Source organism: Spinacia oleracea, chromosome 3 (genome assembly GCF_020520425.1).
Source record: "Spinacia oleracea cultivar Varoflay chromosome 3, BTI_SOV_V1, whole genome shotgun sequence".
In the NCBI taxonomy this organism is placed as follows: Eukaryota; Viridiplantae; Streptophyta; class Magnoliopsida; order Caryophyllales; family Amaranthaceae; genus Spinacia; species Spinacia oleracea.
The window spans coordinates 54,285,894-54,297,286 of NC_079489.1; the positions used below are offsets into that span (position 1 = coordinate 54,285,894).

The 11,393-nt window shown below is 43.1% G+C and overlaps 1 protein-coding gene and 1 pseudogene across 1 annotated transcript; one reads left to right on the forward strand and one right to left on the reverse strand.

The window, feature by feature from the left end:
- Positions 1 to 5,021: 5,021 nt before the first annotated feature.
- Positions 5,022 to 5,528, reverse strand: LOC130469700 (uncharacterized). Its single transcript, XM_056839131.1, has one exon. It carries the CDS (start codon positions 5,526 to 5,528, stop codon positions 5,022 to 5,024), a length of 507 nt encoding a protein of 168 aa, XP_056695109.1.
- A 1,700-nt stretch (positions 5,529 to 7,228) lies between these two features.
- Positions 7,229 to 7,329, forward strand: LOC130471114 (uncharacterized; annotated as a pseudogene).
- The last annotated feature ends 4,064 nt before the right edge of the window (positions 7,330 to 11,393 follow it).

Here is an 11,393-nt window from a genome sequence, read left to right on the forward strand (position 1 = left end):
CACCCTTGAGAGTAGCCTCTCGAGACACCGCGAAGGCGCCGGAGAAAATAAGATAGGCTACCCGACATCTTAGCATGACAATCCCATTCCATAAACTTGACCAAATCCTCCCTCCACCGACAATGACTCAACTCTAAAGGGTCAAGAGGACTTTGTAGGGTGTAACGTAGGCTAGGGGTAAGGTGCGGAACAAATTTGAAAATTTGGTGCTCATACCTAAAGTGAAGCTCAATGATAGGACTCAACTCAAGCATATTGAACCAAAAACAAACTCGAACCACTTATTTGGGGTACCCCCAAGCTTATTCAACAACAATTCTAAACTACAACTCTTTTTGCACTTTTCTTGATTTGATTTTCTCTTTTTTTGTGTTTCAATTGAAACTTTTCTCATGCCTTGTTTTTCTCTATTTTTGGCTTTTTCACAACTTTCCTTTCTCTTTTTGCTTTTGCTTTGCTTTTTCTTATTCATCTACTATATACAACATAATTCCTAAACTTTGCCATTCACACCAATAACAATCATTCCTCAACATTGCATAATCAATCCAAAACCAACAAGCATCATAACTCTAAGCTTCACTATCACTTCTAAGGGTTAAAACAAAACAAAGGCTATTAGTCTTGTAATGTGCTCATAAGAAATGAAGAGTCAAGGCTCAAATGGCTAGCAAAGGGGCAAATGCAAACAAAAATATATGAAAAATAGAAAATAAAGTCCTAAATTAAAAAGAAAAATAGTCACCGAAAGAAATGCCTCTATCGTCCCCTAAAGTAGTTCGGTCGCGGTCTCGGGAAGGAAATAGTCAAATTCGGGAAGTACGAAAGTCCATGCCAAGGATCCATGCCACTCAATATATATGTATATGTGTATGGGCTGATTTGAACATGAACCTCACATGGGAGCAAATACCACTCTCTCCGGTTTCAAGTCACTAGAGAGATCGACACCATCTTACCACAAGCCAAGGGTTCAAGACGCATGCTACCCAAAGTTCTAACCAACTTCCTTAACACCAAATCCTAAATTCGACCCAAGACATTAAAAACCGTGTAAACATCTACCAATTGGGAATAAAAGCATTCTAGTCTACAAGTTCCAATTTTATTTTCCCAAATCAAGAATATTGCCTAAGAAAACCTAGAAAAACTTGCCTTGACAAAAGGAAAGGAAAAAGAAGAAAAAGAAAGAAAAAGGAAGAGAATAAGAAAACACACCAAAAAGGAAAACAAAAAGAAACAAACTAAGCAAACGAAAAGAAAAGAAACTAAAATCAAACCAAAATCAAACTAAAAACAAAGAAACTAACATATACAAGTGCACATAATGGTATGGTTTCCAAGACATGAGCATCGCAAATAGGCAACTACACAACAAAACTCCCCCCAAGCTATAATTAGGCCATGTCCTCAAGGCCTAAAACTAAGCAAGGAGGGGCACAACTACCCATCCAACCAAATGCCCCATATGCAAGATGCCCGTCCCAAAGAATGCATGTGAGATAGAAGGATATTACCGGAAATGTCGTTGGAGCAAGTCCCGCAAAGAACCGGTAAAAACCGAACAAACTCACCAAAATATCGACGAACAAGGCAAAGGGTGCAAGCATGAACCCACATCAACGAAACCAAACCACAAAGAACACTGAAAAAAAATCGAGAAAAATGTTAGTAGACAAGGCCAAATAGCCAAAACAAACTCAAAACAAGCAAAAACTCATCACCATATATACAACCACATGAAGTGGCAAGAAGATCACACCAACAAACATCAAACACTCCTCATAGCAAACCCCACGTCACACATCTCCCCCTCAAGCTAAATAAAAGCATACCATCACAATAAGATGGGGGCGAAGTGGAGGGAACCCTAAGAGGTGCTTGAGCCCTCCCCACGATGCTCAAGATCATAAATCCTCCAATATTCATCCATTTTAAGACGATGAGCTTGCGCCTCTTCGTCCGTAAAAGGGGTGAAAATGTAGGTGGGGTCCACATCGGGACCCGAAGCTTCGGTATATGGGGGCCAAATATACTCAGGCACAAGGGGGTACTTGCCTTGGGGAGGCTCTCCTCGGGGCCCATCCCAACCTCCAACATAATCCTTAGGCCACCCGGTGAAATCCTCGGGCCAATCATCGGGCCGATCAACCGGTGGGGGAGTGGGATACATTGGATCACCACGGTAGTCACTCCCTCCCATAATAGTATAGTCATTGGGAGGAAAGGAGGGGAGAGTGACACCGGGTTGGGAGGGGCCCTTCTAATACGGGTAAGTGGGTGTACGCTCCTCATTCCAACTAGGGATGGGCCCTTGTTGGGGAGGGTGGTAAGGGTAGTTGACATAGGGGGCAAAGTCCCCTTTGTCAACATGGTAGTCGTACACCCGCCTACCGTAGTAGCACGAGTCAAAATCAGGAAATGAATCCCCCGTGCGGCTCCCTTGAGGAGCAAGAGAAGCCAAGACACGTGCTTGGTCTTCTTGCCCTTGCAAGATAGTCGCAAGGGTGGATTGCAAACCCGTCATGTCAAAAGGAGAGGAGAGGTATATTGCCCACATTCGGGGGAGGAGGACTAGGAGACCGAGGAGGAGCTTGAGTAGAGGTACCGGTAGGCTCGGTAGTGGCGGCGGCGGCGGCGGCCTTGAAAAACCTTTGATGCCGCGAAAGCAAGAAACGGACATTAGGTGACCACGAAATGATGAGCGGGTGCGGAAGAAAGCACCAATCGTTCTTCCTCACAAGCCAAATCCATTGTGCCTCATTGGTGGTGTAGTGGAGCAAAGTGGCATGGTACATCGCCCGGATATTTAAGAACTCACCACCGACCACGGGAGGTAAAGCCTCCATCTCCTTGGCATGAGGGTTGTTCGGTAGAAGCCGAACAAGAAGAGTGAGTATGCCGCCAAGGAGGATGTCGAATTTATTCAAGTGGCTATCCCGAACCTCGATGATCCGAGAAATGAGCAATTGCCCGAAATAACGTACCCCTTGCTCCTCTTGTGTGGCCAACCATAAACCACCAAGTTCCGTGCCCGACATGGCACCGGTAGCACCCTTAGAGAAAAGGGCATAGATGTGGAGGCGGCTCATGATGCGGATGGCCGGATGATGGAAAGAAGAAGATTTGGCCGAGGCGGAGAAGAAATCCCCGTCGTCTCCGGTGAGCTCCCTCCACCAACTATTTTCATCATAGTTGTTAGCACATTCGGACCTTGGGTTCGTGACGAAACCATGCTCCGAGTCGATGGAGAAGAGGGCATTGATTTGGTTGTAATTCAACTTGTATTGGAGACCGAAGACTTGGAAGCTCAATTCATCACATTATCACCATCCTCATCTTCTACAAGGTTCTTCCGAGCCGAGGAGAGGAACTCCAATGTCAACCTTTTGTAGGTTGGGGCACTCATCTTTGCGAACTCTTCCCACCCTAGGCCTTTGATCAACTTGTCAACCTCGGCCTCGACCCCCAAGCTACTAACGCTCTCCCGATGGAAGAACTTGGTGGGCTTAATGGTCCTCTTGGAAAGGAGCTCAAAGAAATCCCAAGATCTTTGTTCGGAGAACTCAATGCCGTAGGTTTCCATGTTCGGCGGGGTTGGTGCCTTCCTCTTTGATGTAGAGGTGGTCGCAGTCGCGGTCGCGGTGGGGTTCTTCTTTGAGCGCTTTGGTGCCATTGAGATGAGTTGAAGCTAAGCAGAAATCTACAAAACAAAGAGAAACAAACCAAGACACACAAAGTAGATTAAACTAAGTTAGTGCACAATCTAGGACAAACAAAAAACTACAAGAGCTAAGGATAAACTATCTCCATCAATTCTTCAACAAGCTCCAAACATTACACCAACTTCACAACAAATATGATCTAACCACATTACTCTACACTAACAACCATAATCAATCAACCAACGCTTCCACAAACAAGTATAATCAAGGTAGCCCAAAATCTCACAAAATCATCTCAAAAAGTCTAGAGCTTAAATGGAACAAGGAATCAAACATGCATAGCTCATCTAGACAATTAAAGATTAATCACAATACAAACAAGCATCAACAAACACCCAAAAATTAAAAATTTCAGAAAAATAAAAAACAATATGAACATGGTGAAAATGTAATGAAATACAAGAATTAAGGGAAAGAAATCATCACCACAAGCAAAGTAAGTGGTCTAGGATCGATCCCAAGTAGCCTCAAGAGTTCCAATTCACCACACACACAATTATGACCAATTTCACAAAAACCCTAGAAATTGGGGATTTTGGGGGTTGGGATGAATGAGATTGAGTGTATTTGATGAATGGGAAGTGAAATTTGTGAAGGGAAGTAAGGGAGATTGATGGGGGGTAGTAGTAGTAAGTGAGAGAAGAGAGCAATGGAGAGGAGAGTATGAGAGGAGTCGCGCAAATGAAGAAAAAATGGGAAGGGGAGTCGCGTGTTTTCGAATTAAAGAGTTCAGAGGCAGCCCCGCCAGTCTGTGCGACCAAACAGAAAAAGTCATTCGATTGCACAGACCCGTGCGATAGAATTCTTAAACCTATGCGATCGTTTTCCAAAAACTGGTCATTCTGCCTCAAAAACTAGTTTTGTGCGATCGAACGAGGAATCCTGTTCGGTCGCACAAAACATGATTTTGCAAATTTTTCACAAGCTTCCCCTTTAAATAGAAAATTAAGCTAATTATTGGAAAATAATGCATAAAATAAAATAAAAACTAAAACTAGGAGTTAGACAACCGGGTTGCCTCCCTAGTAGCGCTCGTTTAACGTCATTAGCTTGACGCATCCCCCCAAAGCTCAAGGGGGGTCAAACACAACAAACCTCGAGTCAACACTAGTCAACAAACCTTTCTTGGCCTCCTTGGGCACAAACAACTTACCCAAACCACCACTTATTGAGTGGGGACCAAACCAAGTCTTACTAGGCATAGGATTGCTTTGCTTAGACTTCTTGCTCATACACCTCTTACCATTACATGCTGGAGTGAGTGATCTTACATCTTCAAGATCCATCCCGAATGTGTCAGGAATGGTGATTGACGTCATCATAGGGATCGCCTAGCACAAAGGAGATCTCGTGCATATCCTTCTTCACCTTCCTATCAATCTCAAAATCACAATTAAGAACACAAGGATTGTTAGAAGCAATAGCACAAGAGTGATTGTGCTCAACACAAGCAAGAGTGTCAACTTTCATACAACTTTTCATCTTAGAGCAACAATGTTCATCAATTGCAAGCTTGAAACTAGCCTTGACGTCTCCCGCTTTCAAGGTGATTAGTCCTCCTTGCACATCAATAAGAGCACCCGCGGTGGCCAAAAATGGCCTCCCCAAGATAATGGGGGTATGGGCATCCTCATTAATGTCCAAGACGACGAAATCCACAAGGAAAGTAAGCTCGCCAACAACTAGGGGGACATCCTCAACCTTGCCAATAGGGTACTTGACCGAACGGTCGGCAAGTTGCAAGGTGATGTTGGTTGGGAGAAGATCACCAACCTCAAGTTTGGCAAACACCGAATAAGGCATTATACTAACGCTAGCACCCAAATCATACAAGGCATTGCTTATTTCAAGCTCCTTAATAGCACAAGGGATAAAAAACTACCCGGGTCTTTGATTTTGGGTGGCGTTTTGTTAAGAATGATAGCACTATAATTTTCGGTGAGGTTCACCATCTCCTTTACGTCACAATCTCGTTTCCCACTCAAGATTTCCTTAAGAAATCTTGTGTAGGTTGGCATTTGTTTCAACGCATCCGTAAAGGGGATAGTGATATACATTTGTCGAAGAACCTCAAGAAATTTTGAGAATTGCACATCTAACTTGTGCCTATTAAATCTTTGGGGACAGGGGGAGGAGGAATTGGGAGAGGAGGAAGAGTAGTCTCCTTCGACTTATCACCATCACTCATGTCGTCGACATGAGACTTCTCTTCCGCAACATCACGGTCCGAGGACTCATTTCCCATAGAACTCTCACCCCTAAAGCAAGGAGCTTCAACATGCGTAGCACTATCATCTAAAGTCTTCCCACTCCTTGTCACAATTGCATTCATTTGCTTAGGAGGTTGACCTTGGGGTGGGAGACTTGTATGCACTTGTTGCTCTTTGATAGTGCTAGCAAGTTGTGCTAGTTGGGTCTCAATCATCTTCAAGTGAGTGTTGGATTGCTTGAATCCATCTTCAAACTCGACATTCTTCTTGGCTTGCGCCCCCACAAACGACTCCATGAGAGCCTCAAGATTAGACTTGAGAGGCGGGAGTGGTGGAGGTGCAATGCCATAACCACTAAGGTTTGATTGATATTGGTTGCCGAAGGTCCTCGGTCCATTGAATCCGGGAGGTGGGATTTGAGATGCACCATAAGGATCTCCCGAGTTCAAAGGATAACCCCCACTAGAGGCACCCCTAAATTGCCCATAAGAGTAGTTATAACCCCCGCCACCTTGATGGTTGGGGTTGTAACTACCTTGGTTGTATTGGCCTTGATTGCCCAAACCTTGAGGTTGACCATAGGGTGCTTGGCTTTGATAGCCTTGTGCTCTATAGCCACCTCGATTTTGGCTATCATACCCACTTCCTTGGCCATAGCCTTGGTGGGAACCATACATAGGGGGCCCTCTAGGTTGCCTAGCAAAATTTTGATTGTTAGGGTTATCATTCCTAGACCTCTCATTTAAGGCATGAGCATACTCCACATCAAAATCACCTTCATACGAAGGGCCATAATCCACAAAAGACACATTCTGAACTAAGGGGCATGCATTGGGGAAGTGACCATAGTCTTGGCAATTATCGCAAAAAGAGGTGCCCGGAGGCATTGTGTCATAGGAACTAACCTTGCTCTTCCCCTTAGTGAGAAGAGTGGCCGAAGGAGGTGGAATTGTAGATGGTGATGGTGGTTGGCTTGAAGCTCTTCCCGCAAATGGTGAAGGTGGTTGGCTTGGCGTGCTTTCAAGTTTCTCCAACCGCGAGCTAAGCTTCTCTATGATCCGAGCTTGTTCCATAGCATAGACCGATCCTTTCTCATCATCACTCCTTCCCTTGCCTTCATAATCCCTTGCACCAACATGCCATGCTTGATAATTTTGGACCACGTCCTCAATTATCTCCTCAATTTGATCTTGTGTCTTATTCATGATGGGACCTCCCGCACCCGCATCTAGACTTGTCTTTGAACTTGGACTCAACCCCAAGTAGAAGGTTTGAAGCAACAACCATTTAGGGATCCCATGGTGAGGGCATTCCCTTTGGTACTCCTTAAAACGATCCCAAGCTTCGAAGAGTGACTCGTCTCGCCTTTGCTCAAAGGATTGGATTTTGTGGCGCCGTCTTCCCATGCGAGTAAAACTTGGCCAAGAACGCACTAGTCACCTCGTTCCAAGTGTGAAGTGAGTTGGGCTTGACCGCCTTGTCAAGACAATCACTTGCTCGCCCAAGTAGAGAGAACCGAAACAATGTCAACCTCACGTAATCCGATGTAACACCATTGTGCTTGATTGTGTCACAAGAGTGCTCGAATTGTTTGAGATGTTCGTGAGGTGATTCATTGCTCTTCCCACAAAAGGGGTGGCTTTGGACCAAATTGATCAAGGCGGGCTTGATCTCAAAGTTGTTGGCACTTGTTGTGGGGGCTTGAATACCGCATGTAGCTTCGAATTCCCCCGGTATTCCCAAGTTCTTAACCGGGAGCGCCATATTCTCAAAAACTTGCTCACTCTCTTGTTGTTCCTCACCAATACTCAACTGTTCGAATCTGTTATGGCTTGATGAGCTAGACCGTACACGACTTAGTCTCCTAAGTGTCCTCTCCAATTCGAGGTCAAGAGGATGGAGGGTCCTTTGACGAGCACGCCCCCTAACAAGCATACAAACTCAAGAAACCGTGAGCAATGCCAAGGAAAACGAAAGCTAAGCTAAATTGCAATGTTTTTGTATTTTCTAATGATGAACTAGTCTCAACTTAAACACAAAAACAAAAACCGTTCCCCGACAACGGCGCCATTTTGATAAGGCGTTTTTCCGTCGTTGATAGATCAACGCCACAATCAAACAAAATTTATAGAACCTCTAGACTAACCAACTATATGAACTATAGTGGCAAGTATAGGGATCGTCCCAAAGAAACGATGGTTCTCGAGTTTAAATGTCAAGCTAGTTCGAACAAGAAGTTTGATTTGAATTATCACTATGAAGCTAAACTAACAATTAAACTAGATTGAATCAAGGAAGGGAAACGTTAGGGAGTTGGGGATAGTCTAGGGAAATCGGGGGAAATGAACTACCATCTAGTAATCATGAATGATGCAATGACATAGCACATAGGGGAATGAAACCAAATGACGTGCTTGCCACCTCTCGGATGGAGCACGCGAAGCAACGTAGCCTATAGAAGAGCTTTCGCCTAGTCCTAAGCTAGATAAGATTGCATATAATAGGAACTATCATTCACTTGCATGAATTAGGCTCACAATGTCTTGCCAAACCTAAATCAAACATTCCAATCTAATTCAATCAACTAGCATTTGCAACTACTACTCAATTGATCATGGAAAATCCTAGCACTAAATCAATTTAATCACATCAATCATTCATCAATCAAATCATCAAGTTCCCCTAATTAGGCCCCTAGATTCTCCCCTTTCCCTAACCTAATTCTACTCACTAATCATACAAGAAATCAAGAAATCCATTAATTCTAGACTAGCAAGCATGGAATTGAAAGATTAGAAAGAGTGAATAAAAGACTAGAACAATCAATTGAACAATCAACAAGAGAATTAAGGATCAAAGTAACTAAAGTAAAATCAAGAAGAATTCAAGAATTGAAGGAATTAAAGAACAATCAACAATGATAAAAAAACAAAGGCTATTAGGCTTGTAATGTGCTCATAAGAAATTAAGGGTCAAGGCTCAAATGGCTAGCAAAGGGGCAAATGCAAACAAAAATATGATTGGGTGCCTCACTTTTGCACTAACTGTAAAGGCATTGGCCACAAGGCCAGTGCAAAGAAGGAATAATTATCAGGTCTTGGAAGAGGAAGACACTGGTAACTCAGGAGGGGAAACAATTGCTTTGTGGTTAGTGCATTAGCTCAGGGGGTGAGATCCCCTGTGCCTAATGGATAATATCCTATTCTGGAATGTGTGGGGACTAAACAGGAAAGAGAAACAAAATGAGTTGAGGAAATTAATCCAGACTCACCAAATCAAACTTTTTAGTCTCCTTGAAACTAGGGTAAGGACTCCTAAAATGGGGGCTATTTACCTTAATTTGTGTCCTAGTTGGTGCTTCACTATTAACTTATGCCATGCTCTCGATGGTAGAATAATCTTGGGTTTGGATCCAGATGTGTTTGAGGTGGATATTAGGGCTATGAGTTCTCAAATCATACACTTTTACATTACCCCAAAAAGCACTACTCTTAGTTTCTTTTGCTCTTTCATTTATGGAATGAATGATAGGAGGGATAGGGTAACTCTGTGGAATCAACTGTGTGCCTTAACTACTGATATCTCTCAACCTTGGCTCACTTAGGGTGATTTTAATGCAATAATGGCTATGGAAGATAGGATTGGTTCCCCTGTGAGATTCTCTGAAATACAAGACATGAGAAATTGTATGACAACCTGCAACATGAGTGTGATCAAAACTGTGGGAAGACAGTTTACTTGGTCTAACAAGCAAGAAGGGATTCATAAAGTTTTCACCAAGATTGACAGGGTTCTAGCTAATACTCAATGGGAGGATTTGTTCCCCACAGCTGAGGCTTCTTTCCTCCCTGAGGGGGATTTTGATCACTGCCCTATGATCCTTAGCTGCTACAGAGATAGTACTCAGAAGAGGCCTTTCAGATTTCAGAACATGTGGGTCACTGCAGAAGGTTTCTTACCCATCATTAGGTCCAACTGGGAGAAAACTGTGAGAGGATGCCATATGTTCAGTTTGGTCCAGAGATTGAAATGGATTAAATATGATCCGAAGCTTCTTAATCAGTAGGGTTTTACCAACATTGAAGCTACCAACATTCAATGTCCCCAGGAGCTTTTACTAGCTCAAAATTTGCTGCATTCTGATCCTTACAACAACACCTTGGCTACTGCAGAGAAGGATGCTACTACCAAATACAAACTAGCTCACTCACAATATATTTCCTTTCTACAACAAATTGCTAAGATCAACTGGCTTGAGCTTGGGGATGAGAACTCTAGAATCTTTCATATGAGCATCAAACATAGGAGAAAACAGAATAAAATCAACTCTATTCAAGATGCAGATGGTGTATGGATTCAGTTAGTGGAGGGGGTTCAACAAGCTTTTATTAAATTTTACTCCTCTATGTTTGGGGTGAAAATGGAGAATAGAGTTTCTGTAAAACCTATAGTGGTGGATCAAGGTCTTAGACTGTCAGAGGCACACACTGAAATGCTGGTATGCTCTTTTTAAGACAAGGATATCAAACATGTTCTGGATTCTATTCCTGTCATCAAGGCTCCTAGCCTACATGGCTTTAATAAGTTCTTTAAGTCAGCTTGGCCTGTCATCAAAAATGAGTTTTGTCAAGCCATTCAAGACTTCTTTTCCCCTGGAAAACTACTGAAGGAAATAAATATCACTTATGTCTCTCTTGTTCCCAAACTTCATGTTCCTGCTTCAGTGAGTGACTTCAGACCCATTGCATGTTGCTCAGTAATTTACAAGTGCATTTCTAAGCTTCTGTGTGCTAAGCTTAAGCTTGTTCTTCCTGATATTGCCTCCCCTAACCAAGGAGCATTTGTTGCTGGCAGGTCCATTTTGTATAATGTTTTGATTTTTCCGGATATCATCAAGTTGTACAATAGGGGGATGATAAGACCATCTTGTATGTTGAAGCTGGATTTTAAGAAATCCTATGACACTGTTGAGTGGAGATTCATTGAGGAGATCATGAAGGAGCTAGGTTTTCCTGCTCATTTTATCCACCTAGTGATGACTTGTCTCTCAACTACTCAATACTCTATCTTGATTAATGGTGTGCCTTCCTCGATCATCCACCCAAATAGGGGTCTGAGACAGGGGGACCCCCTCTCTCCTCTCTTGTTTACTCTTTGTATGAAGTATTTCTCTAGAACCATGAAGTTGGTAGCATCCCATGACCTCTTTAAATTTTACACAAGATGCAGATCAATGGCCTTGAACCACTTGGTGTTTGCAGATGATCTGCTCCTCTTTTGCAATGGAGACACCAACTCTGTGCAGCTTATGCTTGAGGGCTTGAAGCTCTTTTATGCCACTACTGGTCTTCAGGTGAATCCAGCTAAGTCTTCCATCTATAGTTGTGGGTTTGACCAACACACTTGAGATTAGATTGCTAATTGCTCTGGTTTCAGTTTTGATCAACTCCCATTTAAA

What these genes read in the sequence shown, in the direction of transcription:
- LOC130469700 (XM_056839131.1), bottom strand. Translation starts at nt 5,528, where the DNA reads ATGCCTTATTCGGTGTTTGCCAAACTTGAGGTTGGTGATCTTCTCCCA.